Source organism: Fusarium phalaenopsidis (genome assembly GCF_050370095.1).
Source record: "Fusarium phalaenopsidis strain FUZ10S chromosome Unknown contig_32286, whole genome shotgun sequence".
Lineage (NCBI taxonomy): Eukaryota > Fungi > Ascomycota > Sordariomycetes > Hypocreales > Nectriaceae > Fusarium > Fusarium phalaenopsidis.
In genome coordinates this window covers 4,027,149-4,051,028 of record NW_028145413.1, presented here as the reverse complement: position 1 = coordinate 4,051,028, position 23,880 = coordinate 4,027,149, and the positions used below count along the sequence as shown (strand labels likewise).

Genomic DNA, 23,880 nt, shown 5'->3' with positions numbered 1-23,880 from the left:
TAATGCGCTATAAACCTCTATAGGATCTCCGAGCATAGGCTACGTCGCCGGCAGAATGGCATTTAATTGCGATATAATTAGATCCCCTAATTGCGTTAACTATCTGATCTTAAGGAATAGATTATTATTTACTTTATTCTTAACCTAGACTTACAAGGATTTCCCCCCTAACTATATAATATAAAAGAAATAGCTAATTAATTACTTATTAACCGCGATATATTACTAGTCGGTATATATTAGGCTTATAACTTTATTAAATGATACCTAGAGCTTAAGATATATTTTTTTTAAAAATATAATTATTAGAAAGCTAAGTATAAAAATCTAGCTATTATTTATAATTAATTTATATTTATAATAAATATAATTATAAAGTATAATATCTAATTAAATAATCTCTATAATATTAATAAGACTAGCTTTATAATAGGTATAATTTAAAATAGAATAGTTATTATAGGTATAGAAAGGTATAAAAAGCTAAAATTAGTATAGCCTAGAAACTAAGAATAAATTATAGTTATCTAGGCGATTAATGCGAATAGCTAAGTGATTTTATTATTTATTATTAGTGCGGGCTAATATTACCTTGCTAATTAATACTAAGAAAGTAACCTCCTAGGTAATTAGGCTATTATAATGACTTAAAATAGCTAGACTAATAATAAGACTAGTCTTAAGTAACTTAAGCACTTTAATTAATATATAGCTAAGTAATTAAATAATTATTATTATTTTTTAATTCTTAATAGCTATAAAAATTACTATTTTATTAAATTTAAGAGATATTATAAAAAAAAATAAAATTATTAGGCTTTATATATTACCTTATTTATCTTATTTACTTTAATTACTTAATATTAAGTGCTTTAATATACTTAAAAATACTTATAATTAAGAAATAAAGCTTTTAATTAAATACTTTATAACTTATATTTTAAAGACTAAGTTCTTTTTAGCCTTTTATATTATATTTTAAGCTATTATAATAAAAAAAAATATTAAGTTAGCCTTTAAAGAAGCTAGGCTTATTTCTCTTAACCTAGAAAGTATAATCTTAAAGCTTAATATATAGCTATAGATTCTAATACTGCCTAAGGAGGTAATTAAACTATTAACCCCTTAGGTCTTAAAGACCTTAAAGATTATACTTAAGGCTTAATCTTAGTTAGATTACCTTAAGAGGTAAATAAAAAGGTATAAAAGTAGCTCCTTAGAGTTAATTTTAAAAGCTATATAATCTTCTTCTAAGGGAATAAAAATAATTATATATAAGGTTGCCTTACTTAAGGCTAAGGTTAAAGAACTTAAATAAGTAAATAAGATACTAAGCTAGCGCTAAAGGGCAAAAAGGACTTAATTATAGAAAAGAGAGATAATAATAATAAAGAAAGGAAGATAAGTAATTAATTAAATAGATATTAATATATAAGTAATAGCTAAATTATTAAGAAGTAGTAATTAAGGGAGGTTAATATAACTAGGAGTTTAGCATTATAGTATCTACGGTAAGCCTAATTATAATATAAGAATATATTAGGTAGTAATTAAGATATCTAGGGAAGAGTATAGCGAGTAATTTTAATTAATAAAATAGTTTATAGTATTTTTATTATGATTTCTATCTTAAAGGTATAAGAAAAGTGCAATATATACTTGCATGCGATGCATACTTATTATATATGTTAACATATTAATACTAACTATAAACTCCTTATATAATTAAAAGCAGGGACTACTTCGGCCGCTGAAAATAGGAAACTGAATACTTAAAGGAATTAGACTTCAAGTTGGCTTACTACTAACCTTCACAAGGACCAAGAAGAGCGATAACTAAACCAAAAGAATAAGGCGGGATCAACAAGGGCTTGGTGAGATCAAGGCAAGAATTCGAGTTATGTATATATATATATGTTTTCTAGCTTCAAAGCCCTTTGGGCATGGCCTACCGGGAGTAATAGACTCGTGTGTGTGCATAATAGGAATAGAACCTGAACCTAAATAACTGCCTACAGTAGTAGGGAGAAAAAGGGGGTTATTTCCATCAAGACATCTTAACTTTTAGAGACAGCAATTCTAGCACGAGTTTTATACTTGCATTTTACATAGTTCATAGCTAGCTATTAAATCACTACAATTGTTGACTGACCGTTATCCTCCCACCAATATGGTGGTTGCTCCGCCTCAGCATCAGCGATGCCTATCCGCCTGTATACGTTTTCCTCCTCTGTGGCTTTCTTAAGGACCATCACTGTGCACGCATTGCTCTCTATGGTTGCAGTCCTAATCACCCTCCTCTTCCCATGATACTTGGCGGGCAAGAGAAGGACTTCATTCCTATCCCTAATCCTTCCTCTCTTATCCAGACCCAGTACCAGCTTTTTCGTCGCAGAACGCCGAACTGAACCGCGAAGCATCACCACCAGACCACTAACCTGATCTTCCTCGCAAGGCTCTTCCCCCACCATGGCGTCCCCCAAGACTATGGTTCAGAGAGGACAGCAGGCACTGAGGTGATGGATAGATCTACGGCAAGCCATTCCAGGCTTGAGAAGATTATCTTGGAGCATTCAGTTTAGGAAAACACTATTTGTGTATAGAAATATATTTACGTTTGCATGGGGGCTTTTCACACAGGATGCTTGAACATTGTCGACAGTGCAAGGATACTTCTCCGAAATCTGTTGGTTGGAGGTGTTCTTGTGGTCACATAGGACCAGCAAGTTCAACATCTGTTGTCATTGTGGGATCGGTCGAATGGCCCTTGCCGCCAGCAGCAAGTAGCCGCTCACCATAGGAAGACTGTTAATTTAGGGCTCGCTTAGAGATGATTTCAACATGCCGGTAAGAAAACGACCATCCCTTATGCATGGTACGATGTAACGAGCGAAGTAATTTAGCGAAGGTCGCTTGTTGAAACCATGGAGCTGGCTCGTTGCCCCTGTCTCATCGTGCTCACCACGCGTCGGAACCGAGATATGTGAACTTCGGCCAGTGCATTCTCGATGGGCTCGCGGCAATTCCTTCTTAGAACTGATCGAGATTACCCGTGAGGGCATTCAAAAGATCCGCTGCCGACTCGATCACGCCATTTCCTCCTTGTGCAGTCATCGGATGAGCCTAGCCAAGATCACTGTTGTCCAGGTCACGAAAGGCGATCTGAGTATTTGATCAAGAGAGGCCCGGACTTCAACGAAGGGAGGTATAATGTGGCACTGGTCATTCTCCTCTAATTTGAGTGTGAGGACGTTCAGGAGAGATCGACTCTCTGTACTTGTAGCCGATCAGCAAGGGAATGTAGATAAATTCAGGACGGAAAGGTGTCGCCCTACATACGCCTATCTGCCAGTTTTTACAGCCCTATCCACTTCAATGACTCAACCCATAGCTTGCCAGCCTTTTCCACATCGTAGGCATGAGCACTATAACCGGGCGCATATAGACCTGACGAAGCATCCCATTCCTTCGCAATTTGGCAGTCTTCGAGATAACTACCGCCCTTTCCCTCCAAAGCTTTCGCCGTGGCCCCCCACACGGTAGTGGCAGCTCCTTGCTCGGGGTTCTTGAAGATGGAGGCGATGTACGGGTCTCCATCAAGCGCCCGCTTCTCTGCATCAGACATGTGCTGCGACAGATTGGTGAGGACAGCACCTGGCTGAACGCTCCATGCGTGGACACCCTGCGGACCATATCGTCGCTCGATCTCATTAGCGGTCCAAAGATTGGCAGTTTTGCTGGCTCCGTATGCAGCCATGGCATCATATCCGCGATCGAAGTTGACGTCCTCGAAGTTGACCTCGGCAAACCGGTGAGCGACAGAGGAAAGGATTACGACCCGGGAGGCGAATGAAGGGGTGGTCCCAGCCAGTAGAGAAGGCCGAAGGAGATTGAACAAGAGGAAATGGGCGAGATGGTTGGTTCCAAACTGGATCTCAAATCCTTCCTTAGTTCGACCCTCGGGCGGAGTCATCACGCCGGCATTGCAGATCAAAATGTTGAGGGTCTGGCTCTTAGAAAGGAACTCGGCCGCGCAAGATCGCACGCTTCCAAGGGACTCGAGATCGAGCTCAATGAGATGAACCCGGTCACTGTCGATTAGGTCCCCCAGAGCAGTCCTCGCCTTAGCGAGGTTCCGAGCGGTCAGATACAAAGTCATCCCTGCTAGGTAGAGGGCTTTTGCGGTTTCGATACCAATCCCAGAAGAGCAGCCAGTGATGAAGGCGACTTTCCCGGATAGTTTCCCAACAAAATCCTCGTCTTGGATGATCTGGGTCCCAGTCGGGCGACTGTCCCCTGGGCCATTGGGATGTTCATGAACTTGGGCGTAACGATTGGCCATGGTAGTGGATGTAAGATTGATGAAAAGAAGTATGTCAAGGGGGGCACGCGGGCAAATTGACAATGATTAGATGAGAGAGATGTGGCTCGGTGAGAATGGCCTCAGCGCCGTATATATATGATTCCTGCTCTAGAGAAATGCTGGCCAGGTAGTTACATCATCACCTTGACGTTGTCAACTGTGCCTCTCTTCTCTTGCGCAGGCTCCGAAGAAACCCACTCGGGCCACTGACGCAACTCGCATTGATTGGGAGCCGGGCTGAATGGAGAAAGTAGAGCAAACCTTATTGGTTGCGGAAGCGGACCCTCCGGCATTGTCAGCGCGTAAGCCAGATGCATGACTTGATTGCCGAAGCCTGGGTATAGGCTTCAGTTGTGTTGCGGCTGTGTTATTTCCGTTGGGTCGCTCAGAAGCCCACCCCCCACCGCTTCTTCGAGCCCTTGACCAAGCATGACTTGATTGCGCGACTGAAACTTTGCTCCAAATGCTAAGTTACACACTAACGCAACTGGCTTACGCGCTAATTAAGATAGGGCCCTGGACCACCCAGCGCCGAGCCGAGTCCCAAGTCAAAGTGAGAGTCGTGGAGGAGGCAAGGTGGCAGCCACACCCTTGTCCCACGACAGGCGTCATTTAATCCTCGAATACCAACACAGGTCAACCCCCGACTTTCATACTTCAAAAACAAGCATCTTCTCACCTCTTTTCCCTCTCCAATAGTTTGTCCCCTCTATGATCTCCGTGCACCCTCGTAGTAGAAAGCCCCATTTTCGTAAGAACGCAGGATTCGCCTCCCAAGCTCGGGGATCCCACGACCCTCCCCACACAATCAGCGAGGGCTTATTATCGAGACCCCGCGGATCGTCCACCACGAGAAGGTCCTCACACAGCTGGTCATCATCCACCAGCCCAGCTTCCATATACATGAGCATATTATCGCGAAGCCGAGGGAAAGGGAGTAAATCAATCCATGGATGATGCACTACCATCGCCTGAAGACATGTTGGCTGTAGTGCGGGGGGGCATGATGTGGCCGGTTGCGGGTTGTTGGAAAGTTGGGGCCCATTAGTGCTGTAAGGGGAGATGGCCTCATCGCGGCAGAGCCCTTCTGGCGGGAATCCCATGGAGATGGCGTTCCGGGCCAGCGCGTTGAGAACGTTCAGCCGGATGAGGACTGGTAGATACTCCGGCCGGGGCGCCTGTAGGGAGTAGTCCTCGTAGGCTTGTCTGATAAGACCAGTAATTTGGTCGATTCGACGAGGGCACGTTAAAAGAGTACAGCCCTCGAAAAGAGCTGCAATCTTATCGTCCGTGTCGTAACGGGCTCTTTCGGGGAGTCTTGTCAATGTAACTTGCTGGACCTGAATCTCACTGCCTATGTTGCTGATATCACTTCTTGGATGATGGATGGTCAAGCAACTAGGGCTCGACTGGCTAGCTTGTTGTTTTTTTCTGCGACCTAGAAAAGCATTTCATAACTCGAGTCAGCCCTTTGTTCGGCTTACGTAGTAGCTGCTCGTCAAAACCAGGAAAGAATTGACTCACGATAAGCTCGCTGGCTGAGGCGGTTTTGGAGCTTCTTCCTCTGTGTTTGATTTGTCACGCCCGTCCAGTCATCGCCCGGTTCCCAAACATCAGGCCGCGTGCTCAGCGTGACTAGAGTGGGAATGGGGTCCATGGCTGCAAATAGCTTCGCAGATGCGAACGGTGTTTAGAGTAAAAGTCCGAGATAGAACTGGAGGGGAAGAAGTGGAACTTAATGCAAATGGCTTACCAGCTCATACAAATAGCCCCACCAGTCCTATCTGACGCTATGATCATGTGATTCTACAAGGTTAAATCTGCCACGCCCATTGGAATAAGGCTCTGCCACCTGAGTGTGGGTGGACCTCAGCGGCTACATTTGGGTCAGGGCTGTGATTTGTGTCACTACTTTGCAGCGAGATCTTGTTTGGTTGGTTAGCTAAGGTAGCTCTTCTCGCAGTGAGAGTAGCAGAGGCCCTCAACCATCGCTCCATTGGGCTTGCCTGGCAACTCTGCTTGCGCAAGTAGAAGCAGTCGAGAGAAATTAGGGTGTGGTATACCATATTGACAAGTGACCTTTCCTGTTTAATAAACTCAGAAACTCTCAAGTGCAGACATGGCCTACGGTAAAACATAGTGAAATTATTAGAAAGCTTAGAGCGGTAAAATGGCGACCCCTCATCTCAATTGACACTCTCTTAGGCACTAATTGTTCATTCGCCATCGTCACGGCATGATTTCACTCCAGTCACGCTCACTGTTGTTTGACATTACCTCATTTGTTATCTTACCAGACTTTAGGAAAGTATCGCAATCACCAATCGCCATTTTAGACTAGGGAAAGATGTTGCCGCCGAAATGGAATTTGTCAAGGGAGAGGAATCGTTGGCAAGGGGCTTGAGCAACGCCATTTTGACAGTGGTGTTGGGAGGCTTAGGGTACGATGGCAAACATCTGTCTACGGTTCCACATGTATTCACAGAGAAGTGAGGGTAGTGTGAATACAGACTACTCAATTAGATACCCCAGAGCCGTAACATAAGCCAGGGTCATCATAGCAAAATGGTATAGAATCCCCTTCAGCGCTATTTCCTACGTCTACATCTTGTTGCCAACTCCTAGGATGGGACGTGTCTCAGTAATCTTACCTACCCTACAACGCAGTACCTCCAGCCAATTGCGACGCGCGTCCTTATCTAATCAGGTCACCCCCCTTGCAGATCGCCGTCATCAACATCCCTTGATTCACTTGATCTGACCTTCCTCCAGCATTTGGGAACAGGACACGTCTGCGGCCAAATTCATCCATTATGCCTCTGCCAGATCGTGTGGGCCGCTCTGGGTCTACTACTCGAGAGGTTCACGACCAATACCCTCTGCTTGAGCCTGGAGAACGCGACGAGACGGCCGTTCAACCTTCCGACCACAGACAGCGTGATGGAAATGCCACGGCAAAGGTGATGCGGGAGCTTGGGATATCGCCCGAACGCCGCATCAAGGTGACTCCTGAAGATGACGCTCGCGTGCTACGGCGTATCGACCTTGTTGTGCTACCCCTGATGCTAGCTGTCTACTTTTTGCAAGGTGACATGGCTGCTCGTTGCCACGTTTATGCTACACTTGACTGACTTCAACACGCAGGTCTTGATAAGGCGACAATGGCTTACGCATCAATCTTTGGCATTATCGAGGACACGGACCTCAAGGGCGATCAGTTCTCCTGGCTAGGCTCCATCGTCTATGTTGCCCAGCTCATAGCGCAGTTTCCCCTGGCATGGTTGCTTGTGAAGTTGCCGATTGGTAGGTTCACCAGCCTCATGGTTGTTCTTTGGGGCCTCACCCTCACCCTGATGGCTGCGGCGCATACCTTCAAGACCCTGCTTCTCGCTCGCTTCTGGTTGGGTGCTTTTGAGGCCAGTATTGCACCGAGCTTTATAGCCATCACACAGATGTTTTGGCGCCGTCGGGAGCAACCTCTGCGAATGTCTTACTGGTATGCCATGAACGGATTCACAAATCTGGTATGTTTTGCCATTTAGATGATCTACTACGCTCTTGAACTTATGAGTTTTAGTTTGGGAGTTTGATTACGTGGTGGCTTGCCCAGTTTCAATTTGGACTCAGACCCTACCAGGTACGCTACCAAAATGACCTTGCACGGCCCTTCCGAGCGGGCGGACAACTTACAATTTATTCTAGACAATCTTCATCTTCTTCGGCATTGTCACCGTCCTGTTCTCGTTCGTCCTGTTTGCGTACATGCCAGACTCTCCGGCAGAGGCCAAGTTCCTCAGCAAGCATGACAAGCTCATCGCGATCGAGCGACTGAGAATGAATCAGACTGGCGTCATGTCGCGCAAGTGGCGATGGGACCACTTGTGGGAGACGATCCGAGACCTTAAGACATGGCTGTGGTTCGCCCTCATTTTTAGTATCTCGTACGTGCCATCTGCCTCGAACTTGCGTCTCGTTTTAATCTTGCCTCAGGGTTCCTTCTGGTGGCGTCGCCTCCTTCGGTCCCCTGCTCGTCCAGTCATTCGGCTTTGACTCGTTCCAGGCTATTCTATTCAATGCCCCTTTTGGCTTGGTACAGCTAGTTTCTACTGTGGGCGGCTCATTCGTAGCGACTAAGTATCGCAAGAAGGGCCCAGTTATAGCTTTTCTGACCTTGTTCCCTATCGCGGGTTGTATGGTCATGCTATCAACGCCGCATTCGGCTGACCACAAGGCGACCCTGCTATTTGGCTACTATATGATCTCCGTATTCCCAGGAATAGGTGTGTCTGCTGCTCTGCTGCTCAGTCATGACAAAACTGACTCACATTCCAGTCCCCCTGATCTATTCTTGGTCCTCCTCTAATACCGCTGGCGACACCAAGGGCAAATGCAACTCGTCTGCCCTTTTTGTTGGCCAATCCCTCGGCAACATCATTGGCCCTTTGTTGTACAGACCTTCGGAGGCCCCCGAGTATTTTCGGGGTCTGTATTGGAACCTGATACTATATTGCACCATCATAGTTCTCGTCGGCATCACGAGCGTCTATCTTGCCCATCTCAACCGCGAACATAGCCGTCGTCGCGTGCTGGCAGGCAAAGACGCTATCATCCAAGACTATAGCTTGCACTCGCTAGAGGAGGCGGACCGACTTCGGAGACTGAAGACAATGGAGGAGCAGCAGGTTGATAATGCATCGGACGAGACGGGACGTCGTGTGGGCTCGCGCGCATTTGATGACTTGACCGACTTGATGAACGACGAGTTTATCTTTGTTTTCTGAGCATCTAAACCCAATTGCTCCCGTCAAAGGTCAAGACATCAGCATGATCGGGCCGGCAGCTTCGAGCGTCAAGATTGGACAGTCTTGTACTAAGACGCGAGCTATCATGACATTATCGCAACAGCTGAGACAGTAGTCACATTGTCTACTGATGTATATGAAGGGCGTATAGAGCAGAGGTATAATAATGTGGAAGGCTCTCAGGCAACCACATTCCAGGCTGAAAGTGTGGAGGTGTAATTCCAGGAGGGAATACTGGGATTGGAACGGGTTGAGGGAAACGGACAACATCGCGTCTGGCGACGCAGTCCTTGACCTTTCGTGGTGCCTCTTTGGCCATGGTGTCGCCTCCAGGTTGTTTTCAATCAAAGTATGTTGCGGTTGCTGTGAGGGATTGAAAGAACGCCAACTTAAGCAGGCTGCAAGGAGAGCGATTTTTTTTTGGTATTGTTGTTTAGTAGAAGTTTGAGAAAGGTGAAAAATGGCAACTTGGATATGGATAGCACGTGACGGCTATCGTGACAGCATGTAAAATATCATGCAAGAGCGTGAAAATATCGTCAGGCTCACTCAACAAATCGAGAAGAGTCGGATCACTTGGGTTACTGACTGGTCTAAGATACAAGGCACCAAGTCGTATACAGCACACACCCACCAACATAAAGACAAGTCTATCTTGCGACGGGACCACGAGTATCTCTACCTTTGGTGTCTTTTCATAGCTCGGTTACTTCTTACAAGTAGACAACCAGAGCTTCCGACGCCTTAAGAGTTACCCCAAGCTTCCCCTTTTGAATTCTCAATGTTTCCATCTTCCTGGCACCGCGAAGCCTGCAGTTTTCATTAGAAAAGGTTTGACCTGTGATGAAAAAGTTAGCAGATAATTCCCAGAAAAACCGTCAGCCGAGCCATCAGGAATATTGAACACACCTCCGATACTGGGCTCAAGAGAAGCATCGGTTTGCTCCAAGGGAATCATGGTCTCGCTGCTGGGCGCGGTCATGCGAACTGCTTTGACGTTGCCACTCTTCAGTCCTATAGCTGTGAATGTAGTCTTTGAGCGCGAGCCACTGCCTGAGTAATAATCAGTGTTAATAAGCACAAGCTTCAATGGCCTCCCCTCTCGGTAAATGATATACTGAGCGTATGGATCTGTGCCATCATCACTTGCCACGATGTGGTCACCTCCGGCTGCAGCAAGGGCTCCGAAGTAGGCCCCGTAGAAGGGAGCGTTGACTTGATCGCTCAACCACCAGTTGAAGAAGGCTACAGAAAGTAGTCAGAGGATTTGACGATCAGGCTTAGGACTCCATGACTCTACCTTGGTTGATGGTGCCCTGGTGGTAGAACAATCGCTGGATGCCGAGCGACAATGCACGTAAGGTCTTGTCAACTGCCTGGATTGCGGACCCAAAGGTCGCATCCATTTCGTAGTCAAGTCCGTGAAACCCTGTTTCGCCTGGCATAGAAGCATTAGCAATACCAATCACACTTCACTCGTTAGCAGTATTACGACGGTGTACATACCGAGAATGTAGGGCCTGCCAACTGATCTCGCGGTGGAGATTGGTAGAAGGTTCAAGTCGTCCACCGTCCTCTGATGTGTCATCTCAACCGCCAGGTCATCCCCGGTTGCATTGGAGAAGGCATACAAGTGTCCATTGTAAACTTTGGTGGCATTCTTCACAGTCTGATTGTAGGCTGAGTTGACCAGATACGGCAAATTCGGCCATCCTGGCTCAATTTCGAATGGGATGGCATACCCCCCTCCAGCGAGGACAGGAAGTGGGCTCTTCCAGTGATTGATAAAGTCTTGTGCCCAGTCGGCCGCATCTGCTGCCTCCTGGGTCTCATTCCAAGGGGCCTCGGCAACAGGATATTGCCAGTACTTGTAGAACACTATAGAAAAGATTCAGCATTGATGATCGTGGTCCAGGTGGTTGTCATGAATCTCACAGTCAGGTTCGTTTCCAAGCTCCAGAGCCCACAAGTACTTCTGGACCCTCGCCTTGGCTTCCATGATCGCAGAAAAGGTGTTGGTCCTGTTGTCCAAGCCACGGTTAAATCCTGTTAAAGTTTAGCTATATAGATGTCGAGAGAAAGGTTCAAGTTACCCAAGATTGTTTCACTCTGGAAGCTCTCTATTCAAGGAATCTTTGTCAGTTCTCGCTGCCATGGAACTTGATCTCCGGTACAAAACTTACTGATCAGATCAAAGAATCTGGGGCCGTAAGTAAGGCTCATGGGAGCCTCGAGAGGGTCATCAACCTTGTACGAGACATAGCCCCCGAAAGTAGGATCGTACGTCGCTCTATCCTGAGTGGTTCCTCCGATGCGAATGGGCATCTTCTGACCGTAAATCTTGTTAAAGTGATCGATGCAAGGACGAGTCAACGAAATGTTCGTCATGTACGAAGGCCACATAAAGAACTCGAATCTAGTAGTTTTAGTTGACTCGTGAGCACACAAGAATGGCGGGACTTGAAGACGTACGAGGCGCCCACGGGGGCAGCATCTATCGCAACTGCATCCTTTGGCTGTGTCGCCGGTACTGAATAACTGGGGGCAGCACTGGCGGCGTTGGCCAAGCCTAAAGACATTAAATGATGAAATTGAACCATGCTGAGAGTGTGAGTTGGATTGCCGGTACGTTTGAGACTGACTGTTTGTGAAGAATCTTGGCCATTCTCTCGTGAGGCGGCTCTCTTTATAACAGCACAAGTGATAGACCTCCAGCACTCTGCCCCGGATCACTAGTTACGGTAGCTTCATGATGCGAGCACCCCGGAGAAGTTACCCCGGAAAAGCCTACCATGCAGCTTGAGAGGACAAGGGTCGAAGGAAAGCATTGCCGATGCAGGGGCATGCTAGCCCCGTTCGTTCAACCTCGCTTTTCGTTTACTAGTCTCGTTCAACTTCGTTCACTGTTTAGAGGAAAATACCTTGTGACCTAATTCGACTTAACACGCCCCGTCTTTCCCCGTGTCTCCACCGTCCTAAGATTCCCCCGCCGTCTTCGGTCCCTTGACTCGTGCCATTGGTTTGCCCTGGCCTGATCATTAACGAGCACCCGGGTCAAGGAAAAAACGAGATACCAGGACAAACATATTAGCTTATCCTTGTCTAGGCATAGTCAATAAAAGAACGAAAAATAAATAAGAGAGCTCTAAACTATTATTATTATTATGATATATTTCTAAGAATTTTATTATACTTATAGAAAATTATTTATTAAATCTTAGATGAGTTAGTTAATATCCTCTGCCGTTCAGGTGTCTCGTTTACTTCTTCACCAGCGTGGCGGGCTAGTCGTGCGGAGCGCTGGATCACGCGATGGGTGCGGTGTATGTAGTCCCGTGCTCTCCCATTCCTCAATCCATACTGCGGGTGATTCGGCTCAACACAACCCGGATTGCCGTCCCCCTGGAATCATTCGGCCAAGCTCACGACGAGCACAAATAAACTTGAGCCTAACCAACGAGAAAATATTCCGTCGCAATCCGAGAAGCAGACGGCTTCCCTTTTGGTTTTGACCTATTCTTCTGCTGCCTTTGTCTTCAGCCAACTACATATCCTCGATGGCGGCGGGAACCGTAGACATGACCTGGATGTGGAATCCTGCTTTCCGCGAGGATTCCACGTCTACCGCAGGACGCTTCGTTCACTTTCGCAAGACCTTCTTCATTTCCGAAGAGGTGCCATCTTCCCTCGAAATCCAGATCACCGCCGATACACGATACAAGCTCTACGTCAACAAGCAGCCAGTCGCCTTCGGACCTGTCAAGGGTGATGCCAATCTTTGGTTCTACGATGAGGTCAACATCGGTCCACACCTACATTTGGGCGAGAATCACATCGCAATTCATGTCTTGCGACTCTTCCATGGGACTTCCTGGGGCACCAGCTTTTCACGCTTGGGGTCAGGCGGTGTCCGTATAGCAGCAACTATCGACGATGCCGTCTGGTCGCCGCAGATTCGAAGCAGCACCCTCTGGCAGACGGCAATAGATCCATTTGTGACTCTACGCCTCGATGAAGCTGAGGATGACTTCCTACACGTATACGAGAAGGTTTCGACCTCAGATGTTGCATCCCTGGAGTGGGTTTCAGCCGTGTTGCTCCGATACCAAAATTCCACAGGCGTCACGGCACCATGGAAACTGTCACCCCGTCTGATTCCACACATGACAAGACAGAAATGTCAGTTCAAGACCATACATAACGTTGAGAGCTCCTTGGGGCATGATGCATGGAAGGCTGTAGTCACAACCTCCCGCCCCGAAGACAGTGACATCCTCATCCCCGCTGGTACCAGCCACCAATTGGACCTCGAGGCTCAGAGCCACACCACCGCCTTCATCCGCTTCCGTTTCAAACGCCCCAAGATTGGGGGAGCCTCCCTTACCGTCACATACTCCGAGAGTTACGAAGACGACCCAGAGTTGGTTCCTTATCTCCGCCGCAAGGAAAACCGACGAGACACGAGCAAGTCCCTGATCGGGCCTAAGGACATTTATACTTTGCGGGGACAAGATGGAGCCCTGGACCTAGGATATTACGACAATGAAACTTCCGAGGAGATATACATGCCTTTCCACTGGCGAGCTTTCCGATTCATTAGACTCAACATCCAGGCAGGCTCTTCGGATTTGACATTGCGCGGCATCGATATCGAAACGACTCACTACCCTCTAGAAGTACTCTCGAGTTTCAAGATGGGATCAAGCGATAGTATGATGGAAGAATTATACGAAACGAGCATAAGAACACTGAGGAACTGCATGCACGATTGCTATGAGGACTGTCCCTTTTACGAACAACTTCAATACGCCATGGATACACGCAGCTCCTCGCTATTTACATATTACCTATCCGCGGATGATCGCCTAACGAGACAAGCAATTTTGCAACTACATAGCTCTTTCCAACCGCGCATCGGACTGACGGCGAGTCGAGCACCTTCAAGCCAGCTCCAAATCATCCCTCACTTTTCTCTTTACTGGATCTGTATGCTACACGACCACTTCCAGTTCTACGCCGACAAAGAGTTCATTCGGCCTTTCCTCCCGGTTCTGGACGCTGTTTTGGACTACTTCCATTCACGTATCGATCGCCGGTTCGACCTGGTGTCTCTGAGGAATGAAGGAGGCGTCTGGAACTTTCACGACTGGGCCGAGCAGTGGCGGCCGTACGGTATTCCACCGTCGGTAGTCAAATCCGGTATCTCGACGTATACCAACAACCTGTATGCGTATACTCTCAAGGCAGCAGCAAGGCTACAGCTCACATGCGGAGCCCGGTCAGCTCTGGCAGACGAATATTCTCATCGAGCAAGCCGGATTGTAGATGCTGTCAAACAGCATTGCTTCGATGAGCAGTACTTCACCGACAGCATTGCTGTAGGCTCAGACCCTATGGTCGATCGTAGCCAGCATAACCAGGTCTGGGCAGTCCTCAGCGGTGCCGAATCCGGTGCCACTGCTCAAAACCTGCTACGAAACGCCTTGAAAACGTCCCAAGGAGGCAATTCACTCGTCAAAACATCCATTTCGATGTCATTCTATACGTTACGTGCGATCAGCGCTGCTGGGGGATCGTTATACGAAGACTTGTTTGCTGAGTTCTGGGGGCCATGGCGCCATCAACTGTCCCTAGGCTTGACAACATGGGAGGAAGATGACGTTTCACACCGCTCAGACTGCCATGCTTGGGGGAGTGCTCCCATCTATGAGTTCCTTGCAGAGGTGGCGGGCGTACGACCTGCATTGCCAGGATGGGAGGAGTTGAAGTTTGTTCCGCGCGTGAGCCTGTTTCCTTCTCTAGAAGCAACCGTGCCGTTTCTTAGAAGAGGAAGAATGACATTGGCAAAGGTTTCTTGGCATTCATCAGACGGAGAGACGACTGTCGCGTTGCGCTTTGAGGGATTGATTGAACCAGTCTTGGTGCATGTCAAACTGCCGGGGCAGCCAGACATGGTCATGAGTAGTTCAGAAAAGATGTCATTTAGTTGTACAAGGGTGTAAATAACCTATTAGACTGAGACCTAGATTATTTCGTTTAAATAAAAACACTTCATGCTTCCTCCTGCCCATACATGTTGAACTGCTGGTATGCAGAAGAGGCGAACAAAGGTACACGAAACCAGCTATGTGGACCTTGTGGAGCCATGTCGAAGTATACTTGATCAGGAAATACGGGCAGAAGAGTGTCGGATTGCTCCACGTCCATACGGTTTGGGTTATCCCACGTTGAACTTGGCTGGCCTGGATTGATGACTCCGCGCAAGAATGGATCTGGCCGGAACTGATCTTCAATTTGGGAGGTAGTGACTCGCAAATCCGCCATAAGTTGAAGTATCGTGCCTTGTCCCGGAACGGCACCCGTGTCTAGCTCAGAGATGGCCTGGCGCAGGAGCCGTACGTAGGTTGCGCTGATCTGCCAGAAGCGGCCTATGCTGCTGAGAAGCTCCGAAAAGAGGGACAGCCTTGCGACCGATGTCGACTCATTTTCTCCTGTGATGCATCGGCGTGCGATCAAAAAGCGAGCGGCGATCCACACTGACCAGGCGAAAGGCCAACCAAGCTTATCGCTGACATGGTCAGTCGCCGTGGTGGTGATCCGAGACAACACTTCCAAGCTACGCAAACATCGCTGCAGGCATTGCTGACGAGTGTCTGAGTAGGCTTCAGATTGAAAAGTGCCGTGGGATGGCAACGCCATAAAGCCATTTACGTATATGACGAGGGCGTGGAAGTAGCCATGAAGCATAAAAAGCGCAGGCGGTATTGCTTTTCGGGCACGATCCATGACTACTGTATCATGATCATTGCTGTGCCAAAGCAGTTGAGACGGCAGGGCCTCCATCCAAGCACAGAGCTCCGCAGAGACATTCTGTAGGCTTTCCAGCCAGGAGGAGACTATTGGCTCTTGGTTATCGCGAAACATCGCATACTCGATGCCCACTCTGTGAGCTCTGCGAGAGAGATCAAACAGCTCCAACTGGAAACTGAAAACAAAAGGAGGGGCGAAGGGGGTCTCGGCCACCCCTGTGGGCGTTTCTCGCCAAACTGACTGGCGGGTAGGGAGGAAGTGTTGGACATGATCGTCGCCCAGAGTCGAGGTGTGGTTGGTTGTGATGCAGATGCTGCAGTCAAGTGCATATATGGCCCAGAACAGCCGCTGCCGAAAGAGGCCGTCGCTTTTACTCAGTGCCTCGTGGCTCTCAGTTCCTGTTGACGTTCGAAATACCAACCCATCCGTGTTCTTCAGCTGCACAGCCAGTTTTGTCGCCACCGCTAACGGCCCCCAAACCTGAGGGCCATGGGTCATGGCAGACAGGTCCAAGACGAGAACAGTCAACACCTCAAGGGAACTATACGAGGGCTCCTCGAGCACGTCGACGAATATGCTGCGCTTGGAGTACTTCCAAAACGAGTCGCTGGATGCTTGGTCAAGACGCGAGTCGAATGAAAAGGGTAAAGCGACTCCAAAGAGAGCGTAATAGAGCAATGGTGGCTCGTCTGCAGAGCCCATATCTGCACATACGCGCTGAACGTCTAGGAACGGGAACCATGGGTGGATGTGGCAAAAGTACAGTGAGGCCAGAGAGATGACGAGATCTTTTGGTGGTCGGCGCTCCTTGATCTTACGAGTACGCTCGAATGTCGCCACAGCCGCCGGTCGAGGAAGCATCAAGGCTGTGGGAGAGGACTCTTCACGGGATGGGATGGGCGCGGCTTGAACTGCAGGCCCGGGCGAGACGGTGGCCTCCGGATTGCCACGGATGGCTCGCAACTCGGCTTCGAGCATCTCTAGCGACCAACATCATGAGCTATGAACTGAAGCAGGTAGGCAAGCAAGCAAGCAAGCACTCACCGATCTTGTCTTCGAGCACCTGACGGTGGCCCGCCGGAAACCCTGGTTTGCGCCGACCTGCATATTCGCACTCGACATGTGCGCGCTCGCAGCGCTGACACGCTGGAGTTTGACGGTCACACTTGGCTTTGCGCCGCTTGCACCGTTCGCATCTAGACCGTCTGTCGTTAGTATCTGTTGCTGTCGCGTTGGTCGAGAACGTACGAGGTCATGCTTCGGGCCATGTTACGCCGCGAGACAGGCTCGGCCATTGTGACACTGGTGGGTTCACCCTGCCAGAATTTCGGGGCATGTTGGCCCTTAAATGCCGGGGGAACACAGACAGGGTCGACCGCGTGATGTCCACACCAGGCCAACTGAAGTTAGTGCTCCCCAGTTTCTCCGCATCGCCGTGTGATTCCCCTTGGGGCCCCTCCTTGCGCATCGTGTTCGGCCAAGTGAGTCCCGAGGCAGTGGTCAGTGGTTCGTGCTCCTGATGAGGCTGGTGCAAGGTTATCTGGTAGGTTATATAATCGGGTTTTGCACCTGGAGCCCGTCACTCAGCTATCAATTGCTCGAACATTATACTCACTACCATTGTTACCTCCGACCCCATGCCTGCTCCAAACACTCCCCAGGACATGGTCCTGCCTCCCTCGCCCGTCGATACGAGCCGTTGGTGGAGATTCCGCAACTTGCGGACTCTGAACTTGCTCATGATCATTCCACTGCTGTCCATCTTCTCCCAAGGGTTCGTCCAACCACGAAACAAATACACAAGTATAAATAGCTGACCGACAAATTCAGATTTGATGGATCGATGATGAATGGCCTTCAGTCTGTCTCGCACTGGCAGACTTACTTTGGGACGCCTACCGGCGCTCTCCTGGGCTTCTTCAACGCAGCCTACCCCCTGGGTGGAATCCTCGGCACCTTTCTGATCTCACCCACGGCTGATATCTTCGGACGACGAATTGGTCTTGCGAGTGGAGCTGCCCTTTGCTGCGTTGGAGCTGCTGTTCAGGGCGCGGCAATCAACATCGCAATGTTCATCATCTCCCGCATCATCATTGGTGCAGGCAGCGTCGTCGTTGCCGGCGCCGGTGCCCCCTACATCACTGAGATCGCCCATCCAGCTCAGAGAAGTACAGCTACAGCTCTCTTCCTCACTTTCTACTCCGTTGGCGCCATCATTGCGGGCTGGTGCACCTTCGGAACCTTTCGCATCGACAGCACGGCGTCTTGGCGAATCCCGTCAGCCTTGCAAGGCCTCCCGTCTATCATCCAGCTTTTATTTGTCTGGTTTCTTCCCGAGTCGCCCAGATGGCTTGTCAGCAAAGGCCGCAACGAAGAAGCGCTGCAGATGCTTGCCAAGTACCACGGCGAGGGTGATGCGTCCGACCCCGTTGTCCAGTATGAGTACACCGAGATTCTGGAGACTCTCGGTGCCGAGGCATCCCATCAGGACAATATGTTTGCCTTCTTGAAAGATCTGGGAAGCACCGCTGGCAACCGCAGGCGCATGTTTATCATGGTCTGGGCAGCAATCTGCTCGCAGATGTCGGGCAACGCATTTGTCTCCTACTACCTCTCGCCTATCCTGCACTCTGTCGGGCTCAAATCAGACCTCCAGCAGACCCTGATCAACGCTACCAACCAGATGCTGTCTTGGTTTTCTGCCATCTACTTCGCAACGTTGCCGGCTAAGGTAGGCCGCCGCAAGCTTTTCTTATGGTCTCTGACTGCTATCTGGATCATCGACATATGCATCACCGCAGGCAGTGCTATGTTTGCCAAGGACAACAACAATAAGGCTGCCGCCTACACCGTGGTCGCGTTCCTTTACCTCTTTTCACCGGCTTATAATCTCGGCTTCAACGGCAACCTCGGACTCTATATACCCGAAATCCTTCCTTACCGTCTACGAACCAAGGGATTATCGTTCTTCTATTTTGTCCAGTTCTGCTCCATGATGCTTTCCACCTTCACAGTGCCCATCGGACTAGAGGACATCTCCTGGCGCTTCTACATCATCTTCGTTGGGTGGGTCATGATCGAGTTCGCTGGTGTCTATTTCGTGTTCCCGGAGACCAAGGGTCCGTCGTTGGAGGAGATTGCCTTTATCTTTGATGGTCCAGGTGGCGTTGTTGGGAATGCTGCAGATGTCATGGTTGAGGGCAAGGGCGCTCACTTTGTCGAGCATGCACATGGTAAAGAATCAGTCTGAGTGGCGAGCGACTGGCAGCTCTGAGGAAGTCTTGTATTGAAGTGGTTTCGCCTCCTATAAGCCAGCCGTAGCCCTTTGCATACGTGTACCAACTCTTATCCATCTTACCTTGGACACACAGTTGCTGCCCGCTCTTCCTTTATCCCTCTACTCTACCTTTCCATAACCTCCACCACCAGGGCTCCCTAATCTATATATTAGCCTTGCACTATGCGCAGAACCTTGAGGTACTTACGTATGATAATTCGATCACCCTTTTTCATTTCGCAGGTGTTCTTGCCTCCGAGCATAATCTCACGAGCCCCGTACTCATCATGCCTGACCCAAATGTTCTCACCTCGCTTGCCGGGCCCACCACCTTGGATACCTGGGGGCGGGATTGATCGTCTCTCGCTGAGGACTGACACTTGAACAGGTCGTCGGAACTCGATATCACGAATGCAGCCATCTCCACCGGGGTATTTCCCTGCCCCACCAGAACCTTTACGGATGGAAAATTCATGGAGGATACAAGGATATCGCTTTTCAAGCGACTCTGGGTCCGTGATCCGGGTGTTGGTCATGTGGACGTGGACTCCGGACTGGCCTGCCCAGGTCGGGCCGGCACCAGATCCTCCTGCAATGGTCTACTCACGGTGTTAGTCTGTTCGGCCAAACAACAAAGCTCTTGATGTCCAGACATACCTCATAGTAGCCAAAGCCTGGCTTTGCCTTGCCGTCCACAACCTCACCTCCGTAGCCGAATGTGAGGTTGTTGCAGGTTCCTTGACTCGCGGCCGCAGCCTGGAAAGCCTGAAGGACCAGATCTGTGACACGCTGCGAGGTATCAGTATTTCCACCGACAGTTGCGGCTCCCTTGGAAGGTGACAGAAATGTTCCCTCGGGAAGAATGACATCGATGGGTGCAAGGCATCCCTGGTTGAGAGGGATATCATTGACGAGAGACCGGAGTACGTAGATGATGGCGCTAAAGGTGATGGCGCGAGGAGCATTCAGGTTGCCATACAGCTCCCCTGTGGTACCAGTGAAGTCAAAGGTCGCCGAGCCTTGCTCGCGGTCGATGTGGATCTTGAGACACATCATCGAGCCATCATCAAGGTAGTCCACGGCTTCCAGGGGAAGGCCGCTGAATTCGTCGTGGACTTTGCGAAGAAGGCTGCGAACAATCTTCTCGGCGTTGGCCTGGATGCCGTTCATGTATTTCTGCATGAATGTGATTAGCCAAACTTCCATGCGTGAAATATTTTGACTCACCTGGACAGTGCTCAGACCATATTCTTTGATGCAATCCTGGATCAACCGGATTCCTTTGAGATTGGCCGCAGCCTGGGCCTTGAGATCACTGACGTTGTCACTCCAGGTTCTGGTGCCAGTGCATCCAGGGTACCTAGCAGGCTTCTCAAGCATGAGTTCGCGAAGCTCCTCTTCGTTGAACCGCCCTTGCTCGATGAGCTTAAACGAGGTGAAGGATGCGCCCTCCTGCCAGATTTCCTTTGAGTGCGGAGGCATAGACCCAGCGCAGATGCCGCCAATGTCAGCATGATGAGCTCGAGAAGCGACCCAGAATAGAACCTCGTTGGTCTGATCGTCAATAACAGGCGTGATGACGTTGACATCGGGAAGATGAGAGCCACCGGCGGCGGGATGGTTGGAGACCAGCACGTCACCTGGACGGAGACGATTCCCCCACAACTCAGCCTGATAGGCAACGGCAAAGCTCATGGCTCCCAAATGACAAGGAATATGGGGAGCATTTGCAACGAGGCCGCCAGTTGGCGAAAAAATGGCGCATGAATAGTCCAATCGTTCCTTGATGTTGATTGAAACCGAGGTTTTCTCGAGCGACCGACCCATTTGCTCGGCGATACTCATGAAACGGTGGCCAAAGACAGATAGTTGGATGGGATCAATGAAGCTTTCATCCTCCTCTTCAGTCTTGGATGCGGACTGCAAGGCCTTCTCCAAAACAAGATGGCGAGGCAGGACAGTTGCAGACCAACCAGGCTGTACCAAAATCGTCTGAGTCTGATCTAGGATAATCGAAGGCCCCTGGACAAGATCACCAGGAGCAAGATCGTCAAGCCTGTACAAGTTGACATCAGCCCAGACACCCGCCGTGTAGAGCTTTGTCTTCTTGACGCTCTTTTTCGGAGATACCATGTTGGTGGAGGCAGACTTGAGCGCCTGAGAAATGGTTTCAAAGTCGTGGCCCCTCGTCTTCCCAAGAGCTCTAACGCGGATGTCATCGACCAGGATTTCCCTGTCAAGGGTGAAGCCGAACTCATCATGATGCTGACGCGTAAAGATAGAGGCAAAATCCCAAGAGTCTACCGGTTTCCGAATCATGAGGGAGCTGTTGGTGCCGGCGTATCGCAAGTTGAGGAACAGCTCGTATTCAACATCTTGGGCGGGGAATCCTTGTTGGAGGAGTATCGTGCTGCCCTCATTCACCAAGGGGGCGAGTTCGGCCTCGATGTTCTTTTCCATGTTGGCCAAGGTATCCGTTCGTGGGCGCTGCACCTCGTGGGTCAAGTCTCCCAAGGCGATACCGTAGGCAGACAAGATGGATGAGAAGCGATGGATAGCGACCATGTCGATACCCAAGGCCTCAGCAACATCACAAGCGTGTTGTCCTCCCGCACCTCCAAAGGTGACAAGAGTATGGTCGCTCGTCCTGATACCTCTGCCCTCCGTTAAGGAACGGATTGGGCGACTCATGGCCTCGTTGGCCACACGCAAGAAGCCACTCGCCACCTCTTCAGGCGTGAAGTCAAGACCCTCCTCCGAGTTGATCATGTGGGTCATCTGTGCAAATGCCTTGGCAGTTGCTTCATAATCAAGCGGTTCATCTTCATTGGGACCGAAGATGGCTGGGAAGAACTCGGGGAGAAGTCGTCCAAGGAAGAGGTTGGCATCCGTGACTGTCAATGGACCGCCCTTGCGATAACAGACAGGGCCAGGATGTGCGCCAGCAGACTGGTAGGTAGTAACGTATCAGAAAATAGAACCAGTGCAATACACAAGACATGGGATACTCACATCAGGTCCAATGGCAAATAGACCGTTCTTCCAGTGCAGGATACTTCCTCCACCAGCAGCAACCGTGTTGATGTCCAATTGGGGCACTTGAAGAGTGACCTCTGCAGTCTCAGTCTCAAAGACATGGTCATAAGTGCTAGCAAACCGACTAACATCGGTCGATGTACCGCCCATGTCAAACCCGAGAAGTGGGCGCTTCTCCCCAGCATCGTAGCAAGACTTTGCATAACCGATGACACCTCCTGCTGGCCCAGAGAGAATTGCGCGCAAACCGGAGAACTTTTGCCAAAGACAGAGACCTCCATCGCTCTGCATGAAGAGAAGTTTTCCGGCAATGGCTTCGACGCCACCCTTGAAACCAGTGCCAAAGTTTTTCACGTATCTCTTGATCAAGGGCGAGAGGTAAGCATCTGCAGTGGCTGAGTTACCCCGAGGTACCATTTTGATCTGTAAGTCGGGGTCAGTTACCATTGACAGCCTGTAGTATCGTATAACTTACCGTTGGTTGAAGCTCTGAAGATACCGAGACATCGAACCCCATTTCCCGGGCCAGCTTCGCAACGCTGTTCTCGTGATTTGGATAGAGATAAGCGTGCATGAAGCAGATGGCGACACTCCTGAATCCCTCACTGTACAACTGCTCGAGTTGCACCTTGATGGCCTTCATATCTGGGACTTGGAGGATGCGAACAACCTCGCCTGTCGAACCTTCAACAAGAGCCGAGTCCTTGCTGATGTCGATCGGCTGCTTCTCAGGATTCTCAAGGAACTCCTCCATGGTCACCCGCTCGTCGATCTCGACCACTGTTTCATACAGATTCTCGAGCTTCCGCACAGTGAGGTCGAAGATATGCGGCCGGGCTTGATTGCCAATAACCAGAAGATCCCGGAAGCCCTTGGTTGTCAAGAGCGCCGCTCGCTCACCTTGCCTCTCCAGCAAAGCGTTTGTGGCAATGGTCGTTCCCATCCGGATAGACTCAATGTCCCAGGTGTCGATAAGCTCCTCTCGTGGTAGGGTCGTGCCCCTGAACTTCTCCAGGACCCGGCGAATGCCTTCTGTGGGTGCATCCTTGTAGTTCTTGGGGTCCACCGAGAGGAGCTTGAAGACTTGTTCATGCCTTGTGTTTGGGACGTAGGCATGCACATCGGTGAAGGTGCCACCACGATCTAAGAATTGTCGTGAGCTTCTGATGACGATACAGTTTGTCTCCGATATGACTTACCAATAGCGATGCGGATTTTCGGCTGCTCGGTTGGAATGGAGCCCATTTTGTCAAAACAATTTAGTTGAAGAGTTGGGGCTCTTGGAGGCAAGGATCTTGAGAGTCCAAGTTGAGTTGTGCTTTATCTTGATACGTAGGCAACACTAGCCCTTTTATCTTGGATACCGTCAACTTGGAAATTCCTCCAACATCTCTCTTATGATAATCTGTTGGCTATCAGGTAGATGCATCCTGCGCGGAGGCTCATCACGAGGGATGGTGAGCTCGGCCCCACGCACCGAGTTGCATTACTCGCAGATAGGCGGCCCCACGCACCGAGGCTCTTAGTCCCCCGCTCCCAGATAAGATGGGAGAATACGTATCCCTCCATTGATGTCTTCCTTTCCCCAGAAA

The 23,880-nt window shown here is 49.5% G+C and overlaps 7 protein-coding genes across 7 annotated transcripts; 3 read left to right on the top strand and 4 right to left on the bottom strand.

Annotated features, from left to right (window-relative positions):
- Positions 1-3,355: 3,355 nt before the first annotated feature.
- On the bottom strand, positions 3,356-4,342 carry LRP88_03533 (uncharacterized protein; the record flags this gene model as incomplete). Its single annotated transcript, XM_083240152.1, has 1 exon — positions 3,356-4,342. The coding sequence occupies one exon, from the start codon at positions 4,340-4,342 to the stop codon at positions 3,356-3,358; it is 987 nt and encodes a 328-aa protein (XP_083105282.1).
- Positions 4,343-7,176: 2,834 nt separating this feature from the next.
- On the top strand, positions 7,177-9,144 carry LRP88_03532 (major facilitator superfamily domain-containing protein; the record flags this gene model as incomplete). The annotated part of the gene is made up of 6 exons (XM_083240151.1): positions 7,177-7,450; positions 7,508-7,887; positions 7,941-8,000; positions 8,066-8,304; positions 8,354-8,643; positions 8,696-9,144. The coding sequence occupies 6 exons, from the start codon at positions 7,177-7,179 to the stop codon at positions 9,142-9,144; spliced, it is 1,692 nt and encodes a 563-aa protein (XP_083105281.1).
- A 734-nt stretch (positions 9,145-9,878) lies between these two features.
- On the bottom strand, positions 9,879-11,765 carry LRP88_03531 (glycosyl hydrolase family 79 C-terminal domain-containing protein; the record flags this gene model as incomplete). The annotated part of the gene is made up of 7 exons (XM_083240150.1): positions 9,879-10,003; positions 10,075-10,410; positions 10,466-10,603; positions 10,672-11,043; positions 11,101-11,211; positions 11,349-11,581; positions 11,638-11,765. 7 exons carry the CDS (start codon positions 11,763-11,765, stop codon positions 9,879-9,881), a joined length of 1,443 nt encoding a protein of 480 aa, XP_083105280.1.
- A 957-nt stretch (positions 11,766-12,722) lies between these two features.
- LRP88_03530 (uncharacterized protein) lies at positions 12,723-14,824 on the top strand (the record flags this gene model as incomplete). Its single annotated transcript, XM_083240149.1, has 2 exons — positions 12,723-14,656; positions 14,800-14,824. 2 exons carry the CDS (start codon positions 12,723-12,725, stop codon positions 14,822-14,824), a joined length of 1,959 nt encoding a protein of 652 aa, XP_083105279.1.
- A 1,143-nt stretch (positions 14,825-15,967) lies between these two features.
- On the bottom strand, positions 15,968-17,270 carry LRP88_03529 (uncharacterized protein; the record flags this gene model as incomplete). Its single annotated transcript, XM_083240148.1, has 4 exons — positions 15,968-16,061; positions 16,217-16,955; positions 17,020-17,171; positions 17,224-17,270. 4 exons carry the CDS (start codon positions 17,268-17,270, stop codon positions 15,968-15,970), a joined length of 1,032 nt encoding a protein of 343 aa, XP_083105278.1.
- A 342-nt stretch (positions 17,271-17,612) lies between these two features.
- Positions 17,613-19,225, top strand: LRP88_03528 (general substrate transporter; the record flags this gene model as incomplete). Its single annotated transcript, XM_083240147.1, has 2 exons — positions 17,613-17,749; positions 17,806-19,225. 2 exons carry the CDS (start codon positions 17,613-17,615, stop codon positions 19,223-19,225), a joined length of 1,557 nt encoding a protein of 518 aa, XP_083105277.1.
- Positions 19,226-19,372: 147 nt separating this feature from the next.
- Positions 19,373-23,533, bottom strand: LRP88_03527 (uncharacterized protein; the record flags this gene model as incomplete). Its single annotated transcript, XM_083240146.1, has 7 exons — positions 19,373-19,410; positions 19,461-19,851; positions 19,910-20,428; positions 20,480-22,201; positions 22,265-22,711; positions 22,764-23,431; positions 23,488-23,533. The coding sequence occupies 7 exons, from the start codon at positions 23,531-23,533 to the stop codon at positions 19,373-19,375; spliced, it is 3,831 nt and encodes a 1,276-aa protein (XP_083105276.1).
- Between the last annotated feature and the right edge of the window lie 347 nt (positions 23,534-23,880).